Source organism: Prionailurus bengalensis, chromosome F2, assembly GCF_016509475.1.
Source record: "Prionailurus bengalensis isolate Pbe53 chromosome F2, Fcat_Pben_1.1_paternal_pri, whole genome shotgun sequence".
NCBI classification, from domain to species: Eukaryota; Metazoa; Chordata; class Mammalia; order Carnivora; family Felidae; genus Prionailurus; species Prionailurus bengalensis.
The window spans coordinates 45,761,045-45,785,463 of record NC_057353.1 but is presented as its reverse complement, the minus strand read 5'-3'; the positions used below and the strand labels follow the sequence as shown (position 1 = coordinate 45,785,463).

Here is a 24,419-nt window from a genome sequence, read left to right as displayed (position 1 = left end):
CTCATCAAGATAAAAAGCTTCTGCACAGTAAAGGAAACAACAAAATAAAAGACAATCAATGTAATGGGAGCAGATATATGCCAATGACGTATCAGATAAAGGGTTGGTATCCAAAATCTATAAAGAACTTGCCAAACTCAACACCCAAAAAACAAATAACCTAGTGAAGAAATGGGCAGAAGACATGAATAGACACATTTCCAAAGAAGACATCCAGATGGCTGACAGACACATGAAAAGATGCTCAACATCATTCATCATCAGAGAAATACAAATCAAAACCCAATGAGATACCACCTCACACCTATCAGAATGGCCAAAATTAACAACTCAGGAAACAAAAGATGTGGGTGAGGAAGTGGAGAAAAGGGAACACTTTTGCACTGATGGTGCGAATGCAAACTGGTGCAGCCACTCTGGAAAACAGTATGGAGGATTCTCAAAAATTAAAATGGAATTACACTATGACCCAGCAATTGCACTACTACTTACTACACAATGTTGATTTGAAGGGGCACATGCACCCCCGTGTTGACAGCAGTGCTTTATCAACAATAGGCAAATTATGGAAAGAGCCCAAATGTCTACTGACTTATGAATGGATAAAAAAGAGGTGGCATATATATACAATGGAATACTACTCAGCGATCAAAAGAAATGAAATCTTGCCATTTGCAACAATGTGGATGGAAGTAGAGTGTATTATGCTAAGCAAAATAAGTCAGAGAAGGACAAATATCATGTCTTAAATATGGAATTTAAGAAACAGAAGGGGACACCTGGGTGGCTCATTTGGTTAAGTGTCTGACTTTGGCTCAGGTCATCATCTCATGGCTCCTGGGTTTAAGCCCCATGTTGGGCTCTGTGCCTACAACTCAGAGCCTGGAGCCGGCTTCAGATTCTCTGTCTCCCTCTCTTTCTGCCCCTTACCCACACATGCTCTGTCTCTCTATCCTTCAAAAATAAACAAACATTAAACAACAACAAAAAAAGAAACAACAGATTAACATAGGGGAAGGGAAGGAAAAATAAGATAAAAACAGAGAGGGAGGCAAACCATAAGAGACTCTTAAAGATGGAGAAGAAACTGAGGGTTGGATAGGAGGTGGGAGGATGGGCTAAATGGGGGATGGGCATTAGGAAGGGCACCTATTGGGATGAGCACTGGGTGTTATATGTAAGTGATGAATCACTGGGTTCTAAACCAGAAACCAATACTACACAGTATGTTAACTAACTTGAATTTAAATCAGTAAAATTTTTAAAAAATCAATGCTTAGAGTGAAAAGGCTTGTTTCAAGGTAGTGCACACAGTTCTATAACAAATATATGCCAGTGATGACCAAACCCAGAGCTGTGGGGATTCTTGTCTATTTATTCTTAGTACTATCTGAATCATTCTAACATAGCTATTTGAGAAACAGATGAGATAACACATGTAATAACACAGTATAGTACCTGGCATATGGTAAGCAATTAATGAATACTACCTATTGCTATCACCATCTTCATTACTATTTGTAACACATGATTCTTGAGAATTTTAAGACACATAATTTGCACTTCAACAGTCTTCCCAATAGTAACATTTCTGCCAAAAACTACATCATAAGTAAAGCACTAACAAAAATCAGATTTCAACCAGTTAATATACTATCTATACACAATTTATTTGATGTTTACTACATTTTGTAAAGAAAGTTAATTTGTAGATTTATTCAGCTTATTGCAAAAGTCTTATGCATATTTGCAGCAATAAGAGGTTTTATAAGTAAAGGGACATCTCATTCTTTTTTTTTAAATATTTTTTTGGTAGTTGACACACATTAATTCTAGACGTACAACATAGTGACTCAACAACTCTATACATTATGCTATTTTCACAAGTGTAGCTACGACCTGTCACCACACAACACTATTAGAAAGAATTAAAACTGTCATTATTTGCAGATGACACGATACTACAAACAGCAAACCCTAACGACTCCACCAAAGAACTATTAGAATAAATGAATTCAGTAAATTTTAGGGCACAAAATTAATATACAGAAATCCACTGTGTTTCTATACACTAATAACAAAGTAGCATAAAGAGAAATTAAGAAAACAGTCCCATTTATAACTGCATCAAAAGAATAAAATTCCTAGGAATAAACTTAACCAAGGAAGTAAAAGACCTGTACTCTGATGAAAGAAACTGAAGACAACACAAACACTGGGAAAAATATACCATGCTCATGGATTGAAAAAATTTATATTGTTAAAATATCCATACTACCCAAATCAACCTAGAAAGTCAATGCACCCCTATCAAAATGCCAACAGTATTTTTCACAGAACTAGAAAAAATAAGCCTAAAATCTGCAAGGAACCACAAAAGATCCTGAATAGCTAAAGCAATCTTGAGAAAGAAGAACAAAGCTGGAAATATTACAATTCCATGTAATTCTGAATATTTAAACTTTCAAGCAAAAATTAGCATTATGGAAAACTTGTATTTTCTATCATGAACCTGACAGCTTCCCAGGATTTGGACTTTTCTGATGAGCTAAGTGGTAATATCAACAAACGTGACTTTTGATGTCATGTAATAAAATGTGTCAACTTTTGGAAGATCTGTAGAACTAAGTAAACAATTATTTTCCAAATGAATGATGTTACAAAATCATGCATGGGTCAGAGTCACTAGAAGTCCACTGTAAGAGAATAAGAAAAGTCCATTGTTATGGTTTCACATTCCACATGCAGCTAATCTTTTAAGAACTTACCATGATTAAACAGAGTTACAATATGATCCAGCAATTCCACTTACAGGTGTATTCTCAAGACAAATGAAAATATATACCCACACAAAACATGCTTGTGAATGTTTACAGCAGCACATTATTAATAGCCCCAAACTGATAACTCACCAAAGGTCCATCCATTGAATAATGGACTTAAAAATGTGGTAAACATCCATACACTGAAATGTAATTTAGGAGTAAATAGAAATGAAGCACTGATACAGACTAAAACATAAAGGAATGATATCAACATTAGGTGAAGTAAAAGGAGCTAGTTATAAGAGAACACATATAATACGATTCTATTTACATGAGACGTCTAAAATTGATAAATCCATAGAGAAAGAAAAGAGATTAGTGGTTGCCTGGGTTGGGAGGATGAGCGAATTGGAGGGCCATGGCTAAGGGATAAAGGGTTTCATTCTGGGGTGATGAAAATATTCTAAAATTGACAGTGATGACGGCTGTACAACTCTGAATATTTTAAGGGCCACAGAACTGCACGCTTAAAATGGAGTAATTCTGTGGTATGTGGATTATATCTCAAAAGAACTGTTGAAAAATATAAAGTCAAGTAGATATAAAGGGAGACTACCATATCTCAAATTTTATTGTAAAAACAAAGAAATAAGAATACCCACAATTATCTTAAAGGTTATTAAAATACTCCTTTTTCTGACTCTGTATCTATATGAGGCTGGATTTTTTCCCTATATTTAACCAAAACAACGTATTACAACAGATTGAAAATAGAATTTGATATGAGAATCTGTCTTCCATTAAGACAAACATTAAAGAGATTTATTAAAAAAATCAAGACAGTGCAGTAATCATTTTTGTTTTGGACAATATAATGCTCATAAAAATTGTTATTTTAAGTCAGGGACAAATTGCTACAATAGCATAACACTAATTTCCAAATTCAAATTGGATATACAAGAAACAATTTCAAACTTTTTCTCTGTATCATATCTTCTCCCAACAGATACACTTGGGCTTTTTGTTGTGTCCTTTGACTCTAGACAAGATGCCTAGATTTGTATGAGTTTGGTAGTTTACTGCTGGCTTTCTGAGTCAGTAAGACTATGTCACTGATCATTATCATCAAGTGAATAGAAGGCAAAAATCATACCCCTATGGGGTGTGTTAGACAGAAAGCTGTTCTTCTAAAGATTTCTCTGTCCCAATCCCCAGAACCTGTAAATATGTTACCTTCCATGGCAAAGGAGACTTTGTAGAAGTGATTAAGGTTACAGATGTTGAAACGGGGAGGTTATGTTAGATGATCTGGGCCCTATATAACCACGAGTCCTTAAAAGCTTAAGAACCGTTCTTTGCTGTGGTTATAGAGAGATGAAGTGTCAATGCAATGACAAAAGGTCATAGAGATGTCAACTGAGAGGACTTGACCTGCCATTATTGGCATTGAAGGTGGAAGGAAGAGACCATGAGCAATGGAACGCAGGAGGCTTCTACGAAAGGCAACAATAGAAAACTAATACAGTGGTCATGTCAATTTTCATTCAAGACTGCTTGAGGGATATTTACTATAAAGTTAATAAGAAAGTTCAGCCTCAAGCCCTCTTGCTTGCATGAAATTTTACAAGACCATGAACATTGGTTATTTTATATTTGTAATTTGTATTCTTTGTAAAAAGGAACAATTTCAGATCTCAGGGCACCTAGATCCACTCCTGGAGAATGCTGAAAACAACATAGGAATTTCCCCGATAGGGGTACATCCAACTTCCATAAGTTCACAAATATCTTCCGAGATTACTGGGGGGAAAATCTCTTAGAATTTATGTGAATATGGTTCCGTGAGGAGAGAGAAGCCTCAGGAAAAAATAAGAAAAGTGAGAAGTCAATGTCAGAAAATATTTTAAGAGTACCAAAATTAATGACTGCAAAAAAATCTCTACTAAATTACTGTGAGGAAGTCACCTAAGCAAAAGAGACATTTATGAAATGGTTATATCCAGAATTAGAGTTATATATACAATGAAGAGAGTTTAGACTCATTTCTCCCCAAATGGCTCAAATTTCAGAGCAGAAAAAAGGTATTTTGGGGTCACTTCTAGAAAGAAATTTCTCTAGTCATATCATAAATTGAGATTTGCTATTAACTACCAGTAAATGAATACATTAGAAATGAATTTGCTGTGTTACTTTTTCTTAACTATCTCATTTCAACTCCTCTCAAGTCAACAAACAAGTATTTATTTCTTGGAAAGAAGCACTAATTACCACTGGAGGTCAGTCTTGGGCTTTCCCTCAGGTCATCAAACACACCAGTGAAAGACTAGAAAAACAGGTGAAAGGCAGCTAGCAAAGTCCAAATCTTTCATTTTGCAGATGAAAATACTAGAGCTCTGAGAGACTAAGAAGATGCTTGGTACTTAAGGGATAAACTACAGTTGCAACTGATACTATCAATTTTTACAATCTTTGAGTGTGAAAGGAACCTTTATTCTATTTATAACATATATCCTAAGTGAAGAAGAATAGGAAACACCCTTGTACAGTACAATTTCAAAAGATTTATGTAGATATTCTCCCCTCAACATCAGACAAACCCAAATTACATGAAACTCCAAAAACACCTGACCAGTACTCCTGAAAACTGTTAAGGTCATCAAGAGCAAGGAAAATATAAGAAACTGTCATAGTCTAGAGGAGCCTATGAAGACATAATAAATGTAACATGATATTAATGGCATGTTGGAATAGAAAAGGACATTCATGAAATTTTCTTAGGAAAACTGAGGAAATCTGAATAAAGCATAGAGTTTAGTTAATAATTATATCAATACTGGTTCATTAGTTGTGACAAATGTACCATACATATTAACGCAATATGTTAGTAACAGTGAAAACTAGATGCAGGGTATATGAGAACCCTCTATACTATTTTTGCAATTTTTCTATAAATCTAAAACTATTCTAAAATGGGGGCGCCTGGGTGGCTCAGTTGGTTGAATATCAGACTTCAGCTCAGGTCATGGTCTCATGATTCATGAGTTTGACCCCCGCATCGGGCTCTGTGCTGACAACTCAGAGTCTGGAGCCTGCTTTGGAATCTGTGTCTGCCTCTCTCTCTCTCTGTCCCTCCTCCTCTTGTGCTCTCTCAAAAATAAACAAACATTAAATTTTTTTTTTATTAAAAAAACTATTCTAAAATAAAAAGTGCATTTACAAAGATCTATACATTTTAAAAAGCAGCAAACTTTTAAATAAACTTATTAGGATCTGAATCTTCCTTTCTTTTGTCTGCCGGAAATTAAGAGTCAAATCTGAGGTTCAGGCCTTGTAGCCTGACATTATGTTGTGTTTTTGTTTGTTGGGTCTTAATTTTTAAAAAAAAAATTTTTTTTTTCAACGTTTACTCATTTTTGGGACAGAGAGAGACAGAGCATGAACGGGGGAGGGGCAGAGAGAGAGGGAGACACAGAATCAGAAACAGGCTCCAGGCTCCGAGCCATCAGCCCAGAGCCTGACGCGGGGCTCGAACTCACGGACCGCGAGATCGTGACCTGGCTGAAGTCGGATGCTTAACCGACTGCGCCACCCAGGCGCCCCTGTTGGGTCTTAATTTTTAGCAATTTTTATATTTTACCATTATTTTGTATGTATCTCTATAAATTATAATCTATACTTATTAGGGAAAACATTAAAGTTTAAATAAAATAAATAGGTACCTGCCTTCCATCTCAGATTTCCGCGCTCTGTATCATTCCTTAACAGTTGTCTTATATCCTACTTCCGGAATAAAAAATAATCAAATGGGCACCTTCTCAACTTACTACTACCGAATTCTTGAATATACTTGCATCTGCTTACATCTGTGACCGTGCTCTTCTTCTCCCTTTTTGTTCTATTAGAAGAGGTGTGTTTTTTCCTAACATCAACCCCCCTGCTTTTACTTGTAGGATATTATTTTAGGAATGGTACACTATGGATTTTTCCTTCTCATCCTAACATATTTCAACCTCCCTTCCAACTGAAACCTACCCATTGATATTTAAACATCTTTGTTTTTTCCTTATCTAGAAATAAAACCAGGGGTGCCTGGGTGGCTAAGTTGTTCAAGTGTCCAATTTTTTGTTTCAGCTCAGGTCATGATATGGTTCATGAGTTTGAGCCCCACATAGGGCTGTGTGCTGACGGTGTGGAGCCTGCTTGGGATTTTCTCTCTCTCTTCTCTGACCCTCCCCTGCTCATGCTCTCTCTCTGAAAATAAATAAACATTAAAAAAAACAATAAACTAAACAATAACCATTTCTTGAATCCTTTATAAGGACAACAATCCACTCCAACATTTTTCTTTGGAGGCACAAATGAAATACTGAGGCTGACCATGAGTTCAAGAAGGTACAAAGTGCAAGGAAATCCTAATCAGTGGCCTCTGAATTTAGAACTAACTGTTGCCTGTCAGCAAACATGTGGCAGAAGAGTCTTTGTTCTTTGTCATCCAATTTAGAATAGGTGGAGAAAGAATGATCTGGAACACTATCTTTCCAACAACATATGCCCTGAGATGAACCAGCTCATTTATCATATTTTTACTCAAAAAGGATAATAATGAGTAACTATAACCTTTTTTCTCAGGGCTTTCTTCCTTACATACATTTTTTTCAAGCAAATGCAGAGACTGCCCATTCCTGGATTTCTTCCTCTTCTTCCTTAAATCAGTGCATTTCAGGCTCTCATCATCTGGATTACTGCTAGAGCTTCCAATGGTCTCCCTAACTAATGCATCTGTCACTATTCCAAATGTGAACGTGATTAGGTCATACTCTTGTTTTAGATCCTTCGATGGCTTACCATTGCAATACAATAAGAGATAATTTTATTTAAGAACAGTTAATTTAGATTTTAATTTTCCCTGTAAACAACCACATCCAGACCAGTTAGGTCACTGAACTACCTTTAACACCTCTTCCAACCAATACATTCTCAGAGTAGGGGGTGGGGCAAATATCTGGGCTTTGATACTTACCAGCTAATAACCTTGGGCAAATTATGTGATTTTCTTGAGACTCAGCTTACATATCTGTATAATCTGAGACAAAGCCCTCAATTCAGAGGGTCATTGTTAGGACTAAAGCAGTTAGGCTATATAATACACTTAACCATCTGGCACATAGGAAGTACCCAATAAGTGTTGGCTGGTGTTACAGATTCTGGGTAGCCACCTCAGTAACAGATACTCCGACATTAATGGAAGTCACTGTTGTCAGTGGACTTTGTGTCTTCCAAAGCTGTGCTGAGTGGCCAAACATTTTTTTAAGCCAGGTTTACCAGTGTATAATTTGTAAATAATAGAATATATGCCTTAATAAGGTATAGTGGGATGGGCTTTAATTAATGTATACAATTGTGCAACCACCACCACAATCACAATACAGAATATTTCCATCTCCCCAAGGTCCTTTTGTGTCTTCCAAATGTGCATTACTGAATGGGCCAATTTTTAGAATGAAAGGTGGGAAGGTATCTATAGCACATTTGCTGAAGTCAAGGAACTTTAAAAAGTAAAGAAGGAAGATTATTGGGTTTAGGCTTTGGTGTTTATTTTATATACCTCTATACTCTGTGAGAGGATTTTTCATCATATGCTGCAGAAAGCCTTTGATGAAGAGCCAAAGTTTTAGAAATAAGCAATTTAAAAATGTATGAAATCTTAGATGAGAATTATATACATTCCCATGGCTCTGATGTTAATATTTTTTAAAAGTTGGTTCTTTTATGTAATAGTAATTGAAATCCCAGAGGCTTGCTTGTTAGAACAAACTGTCATATAGAAAGCCCAGCAAATGATGGAACCTCAGTTATTTTGAACAGTTAGCTCACTTATCGTATTTTTACGCAGAAAATAATGAATTACTTATGAACTATTTTCCTAGAGCGTTTCTCCTTATACACAAGCATTCTTCTAGGTCATGAGAATTAAAGTATTAAAAGAAAGCATTAGAAATTACACAAAAATGTGAGAAAGGAGCAGTTATTAGGAGATAAGATTGAAGATATGAGAAAAGACCTATAACTTAGTACAGAGAGGAAAAAATATTAACATAGAACAGATGTGAAGGACTAGCAATCCTGAGAGGAGAGGAGCTAATTGAGAAAGGAGATGAGATTTATCTCAGGGGTTTTTGCCTGTTCTGACCAGCTTGAGGGTAGTAACATTATTTTTTTAAATGTAACTTTCTCATGCTTCATGGACAGTTGGATACAGTGCTTTATGTAGTTCTTTTTTCTTTAGGTAGTTATAGACAAGCCAAATACAATAAATGATAGCAGAAAGTCTGGGGAAATGGAACCGTTACTCAAGTTGGGACTATTCACAATTACTTTAGAAATACTGAATAAATAGAATAAGTACTGTATATTTTCTGATGGCTAAAGTAATTTTTTTTGTAAATGAGATTTTTCTTTTTTTAAATTTTTTTAATGTTTATTTTATTTTTGAGAGAGAGAGACAGCATGAGCAGGGGAGGAGCAGAGAGAGAGAGAGAGACAGAGACAGAGACAGAGACAGAGAATGAATGAATGAATGAATGAATGAATCTGAAACAGGCTCCAGGCTCTGGGCTATCAGCATAGAGCTGGATGCGGGCTCGAACTCACAAACCGTGAGATCATGACCTGAGCCGAAGTCGGACACTTAACCAACTGAGCCACCCAGGTGCCCCGTAAATGAGATTTTTCTTAAGGAACAGATTTTTTAGCTATCAAAGAGTGTGCATTGGATGGGTCACCAAGTAAGTCATTACCAGAGACTGAAAGGAAAGGAGAGCTAAGGATGTGGCTAAAGCCAAGTGGTTAAGTGGAGGAGGAAGGAGAGGGCAAAGGAAGAAATGCTCAATTAGTGTTATAATTGTCTACATTCTTCTTCAGGATATGTAGTGTGTGGATCAAAGAACCCCACCTTCAGATGCCCCGCAATGCGGTTCTATTCTTTGCCCCTAAAAATATGGTTTTTATTTTGCTATAAAATTTTTATTTACTCTAAAACACTGATTTGAAAATGAGCATGTGTTACTCCTTACATACACTACTTCTGTAAGTGGGCTTAATAAGATGGTTACTTGCTAGCCAGGAATAACAGCGTAATTACTGCAGCCAGATGAACATCACCCAGGGCAATCTCAGCCTTCTCATTCTTCTGTTTAGTCAATTTTAAAAGAGTGTGCATTGTGTTCTTTTCTTTTTTTAAGAATAATTGTAGCCCCTGGAAACAATGGGTGATATTATATGCTACAGCTATTTCAAATCCTGACTGAAATAATCGGATACTATATTAGAATACAATATACTGTATTGAATTAGAACAAAGAAAAAGGTAACTGTAATATTACCATTTTAAATAACAGTGTGTGAGGAAAACTGAGAAGTTCAGTCTAAAATGGGTCTGAGCTCAGAAGGACACCTGTTTAAGTTATTCACCAGTTCAACTAACTTCAACTCCTTTCTACTGCTTGCTTAAAACATTTTAGCCCAGTATTCAAGGCCCTCCACAGTATGTGCCCAACCTGTCTCCATCAAACATACAATCAGTCACAATACCTTCTAGCTCTTTTGATGGTATATACCTCTCTTTTCCATCTCTGTGAACAGATAGAGGAATTCCTATGAGTTAAGGAATCCATTTATCAACTTAAGAACTTGTTATGCCTCAAATTGTATTGTGTGATCAGCACTTTCCCTGGGTTTTATCATCTATATCTTAGAATATTTTAACACTGTCTGTATCAGTGAAGATTTTGTCTGGCCTTATGTAATAAAAAGCCAAAAATTACTGGCTTAACTTATGCCTATTTTCCTCATATAACTTAAAGTCCAGTGCCAGTTACAGTGGCTCCATGATGTCACTTGTATCTCAGGATCATTTTATCCTCCATTTTGGTATCCTTAGTGTGTGCTTTTGGTCCTCGTCTCTGTCATCATGTTTTGCCTCACGGTCACAAGTCACTGGTCACTTCCGTTGTCACTATTCCAGGAAGGTGGAAAAGCAAGAAGGTAAAGACTTTCCTAGAAATCTATTGAACACTTCTCTTTATATCTCATTGGCTAGAACTGTGTCAAAGGAGTCAAAGGATGTCAAAGATTTTTTTCTCTCCATCTTTCAGTTTCCCTTATTTCTGTGAGTTCAACTCCTTTCTTTCTTTTTAAAAAGAGACGTTTTCTTCACGTGATGGTGGTAAAGAAGAGAAGAGCATGGTCAAAGAGAGCTCCAGTATGATAACATCTGGACGTAGTGATCCACAGGGAAGAGAGTTTATTCTTCTCAGTGTATTCATATAAAACACTGCCCTGGCCTGAGAAGTGTGCCCATTATCTGGGCCAATAAATGATAGGGGGATGGAGTACAATGAGTGGCCAGGCCTGTATCTCATGTCTACCCTCTAAAGGGCATCCCAGCAAAACCACACAGGAAAATGTTGTTTAGCCAAAGGAAAGGAAGTTCTATTGTCAGATGAAGAGGGTTAGAAACACTGGGCAAAGACAGGGTCCCTATAGCAGCACTGTGCAACTGGCAAGCCAAAAGTATTTCTGCCATATTATATGGTATGTAACTTTAGGCTTTAGTTGATGGTATGTTGAAAATATTGAAGAGAGCCAAAACTTCTAACGAATATTCTAGCTCTGGCTACCAGGTAACCCTGAAGTCTCTGTGGCCAAGGCTGTCAGGTGAATTCCAATATTCACCATCCCCTTCTTTCATAGTAAAATAATTTTAAGTATGGCACATGGCCATGTATTAGAAAGAGTACATTTCTCATGGGCGCCTGGGGGGCTCAGTCAGTTAAGTGGCTGACTCTTGGTTTCAGCTCAGGTCATGATCACACGGTTCGTGAATTCGAGCCCCACATCGGGCTCTGTGCTGACAGTGCAGAGCCTGCTTGGGATTCTCTCTCTCCCTCTCTTTCTGCCCCTCCCCTGCTCATGCTCTCTCTCTTTCTCAAAATAAATAAACTTTAAGAGGAAAAAAAAAGAAAGATTATAGATTATATTTCTCAGCCTCCTTTGCAGCTAGGTGCAATCACATGACTAACTTTGGGCTGATGGAAAGGGAACACATTTGATGTAAGCAACTAGGTGTGTGTGTGTGTAACTAAAAACGACTATATGTCTTGATCTACCTCCAATTATTTACTTTTTAATTTTTTAATGTTTATTTTTCCGGGAGAGGAGAGGAGAGGAGAGGAGAGGAGAGGAGAGGAGAGGAGAGGAGAGAGAGAGAAAGAGAGAGACACAAAGTGAGAGTGGGGGAGGGGCAGAGAGAGAGGGAGACACAGAATTGGAAGCAGGCTCCAGGCGCTGAGCTGTCAGCACAGATCCCCATGCGGGGCTCGAACTCACAAACAGAGAGATCATGACCCAAAGCAAAGTCAGACACTTAACCGACTGAGCCACTCAGGTGCCCCTAGCTCCAATTATTTATTACTGTCTATCTTCATCATGAAATATATGAGCACTAGAACATGAGAGCAGAACTTAATCTCTTTTGTTTATGCTGTCACTCTAATATCCATTATAGTGTTTGATACATAGAAAAGTTTCAGCATTTACTGAGTAAATAAACAGGTCATTCTTCTCTGCCTATTCAATTCCAACTTCCCCATGAAGCTAGATCTCTCAGCACATGGTCTAAAGTCTTCTCCTCCTATTTTGGATCACTCCTATAATACTAATTTTCCATGGAGCATGTTTAATACTTTTCATTTACTGTTTTGAGTTCTTTGTTATAAATTCATTTACTTATGTTTTTTCTTACCTTTTTTTAATGTTTATTTATTTTTGAGTCAGAGAGAGACAGAGTGCGAGCAGGGGAGGGGCAGAGAGAGAGGGAGACACAGAATCCAAAACAGGCTCCAAGCTCTGAGCCGTCAGCACAGAGACCAACGCAGGGCTTGAACCCATGAACTGTGAGATCATGACCTGAGCTAAAGTCAGATGCTTAACCAACTGAGCCACTTAGGAACCCCATTTACTTATGCTTTATTTCTCAACCAGATTACAAAATCTTACAGGGCAAGAATCACAGTGTACTTATTTTTCATACTTCTTTCAGTCTGTAGCCAGTGTATCTGATATATGGTAAGCCCTCAATGAATACTGCTGAACACGACCCGGACAGGCAGTTTAAGAGAGCCTTAGGAAAACTTAATACATTCACTGGATTTCTGTTCAAGAAATCTGTATGAGATAAACATAAGCATGGCTACAAAATTAAAATTCTTATGGTTTTCTTGATGTTCAGCATGTACCCTGAAGCAACTATGATGCATTTCTAAGCATAAGCTTGTTTATCAGGATACAATTATGCTATTTTTAATATCTACAAGGCATAAGTAAAATTGAGACAGGTGTGGTAGCGCAATGTACCTAAGAAGTCCTTCTCTTGGAGAGGATAGGCAATAAAATACTTAATATCTTTTCCAGCTCTAGATTTTAAGAAATTCAGGGTATTTCCTCACAGGCCCTCTTGTCCATTTAAGGCTCTGCTTGAATCCATATTTTATTGGTGCCTGTGTTTATTGCCTGGTTACAAGTGGTAGATCCAGGTGCCTCTAAAGAGAAACAAATACTCAGCATAGCAACACTGATGGAAAATCAACACATGCACATCACCCAAAATTCCAACCTCCTTTTTAAATACAGAAATATGTAACCTCTGATATGGGCTTTCCCATTCATGCCTACATCAAGATAGACCAGAACACCAACATCCTCTCCCATATTGGTCTCAGTTCCTGCTTTTAAACCTCACCTCCACTCACCTGTGTTCTTGGGGTATACTTTGCCTCCATTTCCCTCATCTTGTCTAATGTTCTGCTCCAACAAATCTCTGGTACTGCACCACCACTCAAAGTTTCTTCCCCTCTTCTTTACTCTTAAGTTCTTAGTTCTAATTATTCCTAGCAGTCCTTAGATTGGTCAAGTATGCCTTATAAGAATTTTTCACCAATGGCTAAAAACCAATTCCCAAAATGAAGAATAACTCCAAAGCAAATTATAGTAATAAAACCACCAAAAAAAAAAAAACCTTCCACCACCATTCCATAGGATATACACTCAATCACAGTATGTAACAAAAAATCCAACATATTATACTGTTTTATAACAAACTATAAAAACACCCAAGTAAACTCTGTTAGATATATATCATAAATCCTATTATAACATTTTTCTATATGAATATAGTTCTACATAGGAACTCAAATACTTGACATTCGAAATGGTAGGATAAAGATACTGGCAACCTTTCTAATTTATATTCATAGAAACAAATTAGTTCCTTGATACCCTATAAATTCTCTAACTTTACACTGACCTCAAAAATCAGTCTCCTCTCATCTGACTCTTTTGTGTCCAGTGGCAGCAGGTTCAGAGAACTACTAGTCCATCGTGGAGAAGGAAGAAAGAAGAATTTAGGAAAAATCGTTTTGAGTGAGGGGGAAAAAGGCACTATTTTGTAAGTTGCAGAGTGTGAAAAATTAAATTGTTGGCATTAAGTAGAGTCATTGGTGGGACTTGGGTGTGGGGTGGAGAGAAAGACAAAAGAAGTAGAGTTTTTTTTTTTAAACCTGAGCAAATTAAAAAATGTGGCAGTGATTAACATTAGGACAAACAATCACAGGAAAATAAAATCACATTTTATCACTTTGCTAAGCAGTGAACAATATTTACATAGTGTTTATAATAAAAGTAGTTCTTACTGACTTTAAAAATATGATATAAGATTATGATATGAGAATACTGGGAAGATGGAAGAGTAGAAGAAGTGTCAAGAGATGGACTCCGCATCTACAATAAATAGCAAGTGAATAAGTAATACTAAAAATGAGTAAATCAAGAGACGGTAGTCTATTCATTTATTCAGAAATATGGAGATAAATACCAGAAGAGTTAAAAGTGGCTAAGCAGGATTAGGTGGGGTTATTAGGAGACTGATAGTATTTTGAGGGGTGCCTGCGTGGCTCAGTTGGTTAATATATGACCTTGCTCAGGTCATGATCTCATGGCTTGTGAGCCAATTCTGTACAAGAGTCCCAAGTTGGGCTCTGTGCTGACAGCTCAGAGCCTGGAACCTACTTCAGATTCTGTCTCCATCTCTCTGCTCCTCCCTCACTCATGTTCTGTCTCTCTCTATATATATCTCAAAAATAAACAAACATTAAAAAACATTTAGGGGCACCTGGGTAGCTCAGTCAGTTGAGCATCTGACTTTGGCTCAGATCATGATCTCGTGGTTCATGAGTTCGAGGCCTGTGTCAGGCTCTGTGCTGACAGCTCAGAGCCTGGAGCCTGCTTTGGTTTCTGTGTCTCCCTCTGTCTCTCCCTCCCCTGCTCACGCTCTGACTCTCTCTCTCTCTCTTTCTCAAAAATAAACATTAAAAAACATTTTTAAAAAGCAGACTGATACTATTTTGATATATTTAGCTTAGCAACAGTTGTTCATGTATTACTTTGATAAAAATAACATTACATTATGAAAAATAAACTAAGCATTTCAAGTTAACAGGCTAGTTGTAGAATCTTATCTGTATTGCTTATGGTTTTACAGATTCAGACAGACTACTCAGTTTTCATCTTACTTTAAAGTGGTCTAATACTTCAAAGTGTGATTCAAAATGATCTTTCTTTATGCTGTGTTTTTTTCTTTATGCTGTGACAGCAACTGAAATAAAATGATATAAAGACAGGATTTGTCTGTTTTGTATTTGAACAATTCCTTATAATGTCCTGCATACTAACCGTTTTAGGAAAACTTGTAATGATATTTTAGTCCCCTTTTATTATATAAAAATGGCCTGCATTATTCTTCCATAAACAGACTTGCACAAATTAAAATCTTTAGTTCTCTGTTTATTCACATTCTCTTTCAAAGATTTCCTGACATTTATGGGTACATGTTACTAAATAATCACCCTTGTTAATTCTTATTGCATCAATGTCATGATTATACTACTAATAATCACTTTAATAAAATTGGCTTTTATGAGACCAAGGTTATCTTGAAGGAAGGCAAAGAATCTTCTAAAGAGTAAACCAATTGTGTAAATCACCACAGCCCTGTTAAACAATGGGAAAGAAATCAAGGAGGAGTAGTGGAGCTTCATTTCCAGAGAAAAGTTAGAATTGTACATTTGGACTTGACTATCAAGTTATCTAGGAGATTGACTCCAACCTCATGTAAATGGCAGGGAACTAGGATGTAAGAAACCCAAATAACACTCCTGTTCTTGTGTTATAGAACTAATTGTCATCATAGACATGAATTATGGAGTGGAATATGAAGGGACATGTACTTTTTAAATATGGAATGCACTTTGGATTTTTGAATATTAAAAGTTTATCTATGTTCTTTCTCAGCTTGTCAATATATGTATAGAGAAACAAGAAAAGGTTAATTTAAACAAAAGAAACATTCTAGGAGTCAGCAATCATGAAAGTCATAGCACTAGAAGGGAACACTAAAAATCAAAAATGACAAATATAGGCTGAATGATCTAGCAGCCTCACCCCATCCAGAGTACATTGTTCAGAGCAAATATACTGGAAAAGTTTTGATCAATATGAGAGGCAATTTGCCTAAACCATCAGCTGGTCATTTTATTGCCTGAAGTGCTTCTCTTTTCTTTAAATGTTTTATTTATTTTTGAGAGAAATAGTGAGAGAGAGCTGGGGAGGGGCAGAAAGAGAGGGATCTGAAGCAGGTTCTGTACTGATAGCAAAGAGCCTGATGCAGGGCTTGAACCCACAAACTGTGAGATCATGACCTGAGCTGAAGTTGAACATTTAACTGACTGAGCCACCCAGGCACCCCTGAAGTGCTTCTCTTTTAGCTATGTACTTGAAAGTTTGTGCGTTAGTTGTCCATACAATCAAAATTAGTAAGTGTTGATTTAAGCAATAATCCTTAGATCGTTCCACTGTTTTCACTTCTATTTCCAAAGGTTTGTCCATCTTTCTTCCCCTTTGTTTATAGTATAGATGTTTCCTCTATTAACAAAAATCACTCACCACATTTTTGAATAACTTTTAAATTAATCTCTCAAATAAAACTTTGTCAAAGACTGTCTGGAAATATTATCACCATCCAAATGAAATAGAAGAAAAGAAATAATAATAATTAGGGCAAAAATCAATAAAAGCCTCTAGCCAGGCTAACTAAAAAAAAAAAAGGCAGGGTGTGGGGGGAGAATAAAACTACTAATATCAGAAATGAGAGAGGGGACATCACTACAGAAATTAAGAGGATAATAAAGGAATATTATGAACACCTCCATGTCCACACATTTGATGACCATTTCAAGGAAATGGACCAATAACTTGAAAGACAATCAGACAAAATTCATACAAGAAAAAACAGAAGGTCTGAATAGCCCTATATCTGTTAAAGAAACTTAAACAATAATTAATAACCTCCAAAAAAGAAATCATCAGGCCTAGGTGGAGTCACTGATTTCTAGCAAATATTTAAGGAAGAAATTATACCAATTCTATACAATGTCTTTCAGGGGACAGAAGCAGAAGAGATATTTCCTAACTCAATCTATGGGGCCAGCATTGCCCTAATATCAAAACCAGAAAAAGAGATCACATGCAAAAGAAACTACAGATCACTATCTCTCATGAATAAAGACACAAAAATCTTCAACAAATTATTAGTAAATATAATCCACGATGCATAAGAAGAATTATATACTATACTAACTGAGATTTATCCCAAGTATACAAGGCTCATTTAACATTTAAAACTCCATTAATGTAATTCATCACATCAACAAATTAGAAAAGAAAAATCAAATGATCATATGAATAGATGCATCAAAAGTACTTGACAAAATCCAAACCCATTCATGATAAAAACTCTCAGTAAACTAGGAACAGAGAGAAATGTCCTCAACTTGATAAACATCTACAAAAAACCTAGAGTGAGAAACTTGAAACTTTCCCACTAAGATCAGGTAGAAGTCAAGGATGTCCTCTTTGACCACTATTTTTCAACATACTGGAAGTTCCTTCTAGTACAATAAGGCACGAAAAGGACATATAAGTATTATAGATTAGGAAAAAAGAACGATCTTTGTTCACAGATGGCAGGATTGTCTATGTAGAAAATCTGAAAGAATTCACATAAAAACTCTTGGAATGAGTAAGTGATTACAGCAAGGTTGCAGGATATAAGGTTAATATGCAAAAATCAATTATATTACATTTCTGTACACCAACAATTAACGAGTGGAATTTAAAATTAAAAGCGCAATAGCATTTACAGTAGCATACCAAAAATGGCACACTTAGGTATAAATCTAACAAAATATACACAAGATATAAATAGGAAAACTATATAACTGAGATGAACAAAATCAAAGAATTAAATAAGTGGAGAGGTATTCTGTGTTCATGGACAGGAAGACTCAATATTGTCAAGATGTCATTTCTTAACTTGATTTATAGATTTGATGCAATCCTAGTAAAAATTCCAGGAAGTTATTTCATGGCTATTGGCAAACTGATTCTCAAGTTTATGTGAAGAGGCAAAAGAGACAGAATAGCTTCTACAATAGCGAAGGAGAAGAACAAAGTTGGGGGAACTGACACTGCCATACTTTAAGACTTACTATGAAGCTACAGTAATCAAGACAGCATGGTATTGGTGAAAGAATGGACAAAAAGGTCAATGGAACACAACAGATAGCCCAGAAATAGACCCTCATGAATACAGTCAAATGACCTTTGACAAAGGAGCAAAGGGAATACAATGGAGCAAAGGACAGTCTCTTTAACAAATGATGCTGGAAAAACTAGACATTCACATGTAAAAAAAATGAATCTACATACAGACCTTATCCCCTTCACAAAAACGAACTCAAGACTGAGACTACAGACTTAATGTAAAACACACAACTATAAGACCTAGAAAAGAACATAAGAGAAAACCTAGATGATCTTGGGTATGTATGGTGACACCTTTTTAGATCCAACACTACAGATATGATCCATGAAAAAATTATTAAAATTAAAAACTTCAGCTCTGTGAAAGACAATATCAAGGGAATTAGGAAAAAAAAGCCATAAACTAGGAGAAAATATTTGCAAAAGACACATTTGATGAAGGACTGTTATCCAAAATATACAAAGAAACTCTTAAAACTCAACAGTAAGAAAACAACCCAATTAAAAAATGAGCCAAAGACTTTACAGACCCTTCACTAAAGAAGATATGCAGATGGAAAAATAAGCATACGAAAAGATGCTCTACTTCATAGATCATCAGGGAGATGAATATTAAAACAACAAAAGACACCATTACACATCTAATAGAATGCCCAAATCTAGACCACTGACAACACCAAATGCTAGCGAGAATGTGTATCAACAGGAACTCTCTTTCATTGCCAGTGGGAAGGCAAAATGGTATAAGCCACTTTCGAAGACAGTTTGGTGGTTTTCTTTTTTTTCTTTTTCTTTTTTTAAATAAAACTAAATATATTCTGACCATATGATCCAGCAATCACACTCCTTTCTATTTACCCAAAGGAATTGAAAACTTCTGTCCGCACAAAAGTCTGAAGATGAATATTTATAGTTTTATTCATAACTGCCCAAAGTAAAGAGTTAACGACAAATTTGCTAAGATGTATAAATTCCTAAAACACATCAGAAATCTATGAATTTGGTTTTACTGATATGAGTGAGAGATTCACAAACTTAGCGCAAATAATATAGGAATGTAAAATATTGTTTCCATGGGGCACCTGGGTGGCTCAGTTGGTTGAGCGTCCGACTTCGGCTCGGGTCATAATCTCACAGCTCGAGAGTTTGAGCCCCACGTTGGGCTCTGTGCTGACAGCTTGGAGCCTGGAGCTTGCTTCGGATTCTGTGTCTCCCTCTCTCTCTGCCCCTCCCCTGCTCATGCTCTTTCTCTCCCTCTCAAAAATAAATAAACATTCAAAAAAAATTTTTTTTAATATTGTTTCCAACCCTACTTTCTTCAAGGACTTCATCGAAAATGCCATGGGAAAATATCTTTTGCTCTATTTATTTTCAAGTCATATAATTATATCCTTATAGACTAAGATATATCAGAAAAAAGTTGATATTTTAGAGACCACATAGCTCTTCAGCCGCCCCCCCCTTTAATGTTTATTTTTGAGAGAGAGACAAAAGCAGTGTGGGGGAGGGGTAGAGAGTGAAGGAGACACAGAGTCTGAAACAGGCTCCAGGCTCTGAGCTGTCAGCACAGAACCCGATGTGGGTCTTGAACTCAGGAATAGTGAGATCATGATCTAGGCCAAAGTCAGACACTTAACTGACTGAGCCACCCAGGAGCCCCAGCTCTACAGACCTTTTAAGAAAGATACTGAGCAAACAGAAATCATGGATGGTAAAAGACAGTCTAGTTAGAGAATCTTCATTTATAAAAATTTACAGCTTTATCATTTTGAAATATTTTTTTAAAAATAAAGAAGACTGATAGACTAATAGTTATAGTACACAAACTGTGGTAGAATGGAAAGAGCACTGACTTGAAAGACTTAAATTAAAATCTCAGTTCCACCATGTTTTAGCTATGCATGAATGATTTCAGGCAGGTCACTTACCATCTCTGAGCCTTATATGTAAAATGTTAATAATGCCCATATCAATCTCACAAGATGGTTGTGATAATATGCTCAGCTTACGTGAAAATGCCTGGCACACTGCCTAGCATCAAGTAGCTCTCAGTGAACATCTCTTCCTTCCCTCCCTTTTTAATAAACAGAACTTACGAGTCTTTGGTGTATCTCTTGACAAAAATAAAACCAATGTCTTTTTCACAGGTAAATGATTTCTTGACTTGAATTTTTATAGGAGATGTACCTTAAGTACAGATAGGATTATAGAAGTATGGAAACAAAAAAGAAAGAAAATATATCTTGAGAAGCATCTAATAAGAAGCTTTCTTTGTTTCACACTGACATGCTTTGTGGTTACAAAGCAGGCTTCCAACCAACACCGGATCAAAATTAAAATTCTAGGCAGGCATTCAACTTTTATGATTGTGTCCATTCTTCACTGAGCATGGGAAATGAATGCTTTAGAAGTTATTTATTGAAGATATTCCCATAGTGCGATTACAAAGTTCACTTCCAAAAGAGGCCCTATCCCTGTAATGTATCTGAGTAAGTGAAAGCTACACCAGGTTTCTTGTGTTGTACTTTTTAAAAAAACTGCAGCAGGATACTAAAATCATATATTTTAACAGAGGCTTTTCTGAGGCTAAGCCACAACCATTCTGCAAAGGTACATGATAGGCAAAGAGAGACCAAACAAATTTCAAAAACAGAGAACACCAATCCAATATAATTTATGACCATATTTTGAATAAAATTAAATATAGAATAATTAGCAGAAAGCATTTAATTATAGTTTTCCTATTATGAATATAAAGTTGGCACAAATGCAGTAAGACTAATCAAAATCAGGTAACAGTTACCTCTGTGGCCTTGCTTGATGGTTCCAGTCCAGTCATATTTGCTACTATTAACTGATGTAAGAGTTGAACTTGAGCCACACTTAGGAAGAAGTCCAGGTTTGTGGTTATATTCACTTCCAAGGAATGGCCACACACTAAAATCTCCTGAAAGGGGCAAAAAACAAAAACAAAAACAAAAACAGAAACAAAAAACTGAATACAGATAAAGATACATGATCGCCATTAGATGATAATTTATCATTCTTACTTATTTGACCTCTACTACGTTGATGAATTCTCCTGGGACTCAAGTTCATATGTTAATGAGAATAGCAGAAATGGACAGCATAGGCACTCAACAGAGTTTAATGGAATAATTTAATAAACATTTATGAGGTCCCGCTGTGCACTGGGCTGTGCACTAGTTGCAGGGAAACAAACTAACAACACAAACACTAATTTTTTACCATTTCATATACATTTGGCTTTTTCATACCTCAAACTATCATTTCCATATGTAAGAGATGATGTAATTCTTTAGCATAATCTTGTTCATTCATTCAAACTAACAAATATTTACTGAGCATCTCCTAAGTAACATGCACTATAGTAGACTGCTAGGGATATCACAAAAAATAGATTGGCTTTAAATGGCAACTTGCTCTTGAGGGGGTTACAATCTAGTTGGGCAGACAGATATAAACAGGCAATTGTAGGCAAGCAATTACAGTTACAAGTGGTATGGTCTGAGTCTCCTCCAAAGTATACCCTCCAAATGATATATAACAAAAGAGAGTGCTGAAGCCAAAGATAGCTAGACTAATTACTTTCACTTTTTCAAGCTGCTAAGATCTTGGCAGCATTAGGTAGATGTCTACCACTTAACTGACGCTGTTCTGCATAACTTGAGTCATTTGAACATTCATTGTTGGAAAGCCATTCAGGAAAGGAAGAAAGAAGTGAAAAGCAATCCAGAAGCTTCACTTAATAAGGAGAAGTTCTGCCTCTTGTCATGAAGTGAATGTGGACAATGTTTGAATGCTTGGAAACGTCCACCGAACCTTATCCTTATTAGTGTCATCCAAGGGAACAGACTTAAAGGAGACTTATGACTGGTCCAAATGCAAACTACAGAGCTTAGAGTAGGTTTTTTTTTTTTTTTTTTTTTAAATTTTTTTTTTTCAACGTTTATTTATTTTTGGGACAGAGAGAGACAGAGCATGAATGGGGGAGGGGCAGAGAGAGAGGGAGACACAGAATCGGAAACAGGCTCCAGGCTCTGAGCCATCAGCCCAGAGCCCGACGCGGGGCTCGAACTCCCGGACCGCAAGATCGTGACCTGGCTGAAGTCGGACGCTTAACCGACTGCGCCACCCAGGCGCCCCTAGAGTAGGTTTTAATATAGCCATAAAGAACAGCAAGTCGGGAATGAATATTCCTTTTTTTGGGTTAAATAACTTTTACTCCCACAAGTTCCCTGCTTTTACTAATTATAGGTAGAAATTTTATTCCTCAAGTAATGATGAAAAGAAATAAATTCATGTACTTTGAATCAACTGTGTTACTAAATAAGATATTTGTAGACCTACTTAATTTTTATACATTTTTTTGTGGATAAGAAAAGATACTATACCTAACCTAGCTTTCCCTACAGGGCAATTATAAACATCAAATAAACAACATCTATAAAAATATTATTTTTAAAAACTCAGAAAATGAATGTGAGGTTTTATTAGCTTAGATTAATATATTTAATCTTTCCTTAATTTTTCTGAACTTTTCATAACTGCCTCTAACTGTGAATGATCGAAGAGTTTAGGTTTTTAGCATGACATAAATTTCTGTGAAGAATACTTTTTAAATTATGATGGACCACATTATTCTTATATTTCTATTCTAAGCATAGAGGCAGTATACCGTAGTGATCAGACTTGAAATCTGGATCCACCAGTAACTGGCTAGTAACATTGGTTAAGTTACCTAATCTCTTTTGATCTTAGTTTCTGGATCCATAAAATACGAATACTAGTAGGGGCACCTGGGTGGCTCAGTCGCTTAAGCATCCAACTTCGGCTCAGGTAATGATTTCACGGTTCGTGAGTTTGAGTCCAGCTCAGAGCCTGGATCCTGCTTTGGATTCTGTGTCTCCCTCTCTCTCTGACCCTACCCCACTCACACTCTCTCTCTCAAAAACAAATAAACATTAACTAAAAATATGGATACTAGTAATATCTATTTCACAAGGATGTTGTGAAGACTAAGGCAATCCATGTACAATTTTCCATGTGAAGTAATCCATGAGAACACTGTCAACGTTGTTGCTTTCACCGGAAAGCAGGAGGAGGTTGTAGAGGTCAGGGTCAGGAGTGTATGGTTTGGAGTCAGACCAGTTGGGTTCATACCATGCATGCTCTGCTACTTACTACTTGTGAAAATATGGACAAGTTATTTGAGTCAGCCTCTCTAGGCTTCAGTTCCCTCATCTATAAAGTGAGGATAGAAGGAGTTAACTGGATTATTATGAGGATTGAATGTAGTTATAAATCCTCAGAATTATTATGAGGATTTGATGTAGTTATGAATAACTACATGAAAAGCAATAACTAAACAGCACTGGAAAGTACTCAATCATTTCTGGTTATAGTAACTTATTAATAATAAGCAATTTGACATCCTGTACACTAAAACTAAGAAAATCCCTAACTTACAAAGAGAAGCTACTCCATTACATAGACTGAAATAAGACCTAAATAAAATTCTAACCTCAGTGTGCATATTTTCTGGAGAAATTATTTTGGTGAAAATGATAGCAGGTGCTCCAGTTATTCGGACAGAAAAATCTGTTAAAATGGGCGTTAAAATTGCTCTTCTTTCTTGATGCCGCCGTATGCTAAAAGACAAAGTAAAAAATGATTAGCCATTTCATTTTTTTTTTCAGGGATATTTTTCATTAAAGTTATACAAGTCTTTGCACTGTAAACATGTATGGTAAAATTACATTATTATTTTGAGAGTGCTTAGTTGTAAATTTTACAGTCACAGTTTTATAACTTCAATTCTTTACCTCAGATTGATAAAAGGAAAAAATTATTGAGAAATTTGGATGCAATTAATTTCATTAGTCCTATCTTTTCAACAAATAAATTTGTTTTTAATTC

General features: G+C 36.2%; 1 protein-coding gene across 1 annotated transcript in view; it reads right to left on the bottom strand.

Annotated features, from left to right (window-relative positions):
• Positions 1-24,419, bottom strand: part of VPS13B (vacuolar protein sorting 13 homolog B) — an 828,197-nt gene that overhangs the window by 261,950 nt on the left and 541,828 nt on the right. Inside the window, 2 exon segments of the mRNA XM_043601463.1 lie at positions 21,283-21,426; positions 24,025-24,151. Of these exon segments, the coding sequence (XP_043457398.1) occupies positions 21,283-21,426; positions 24,025-24,151 (271 nt within the window).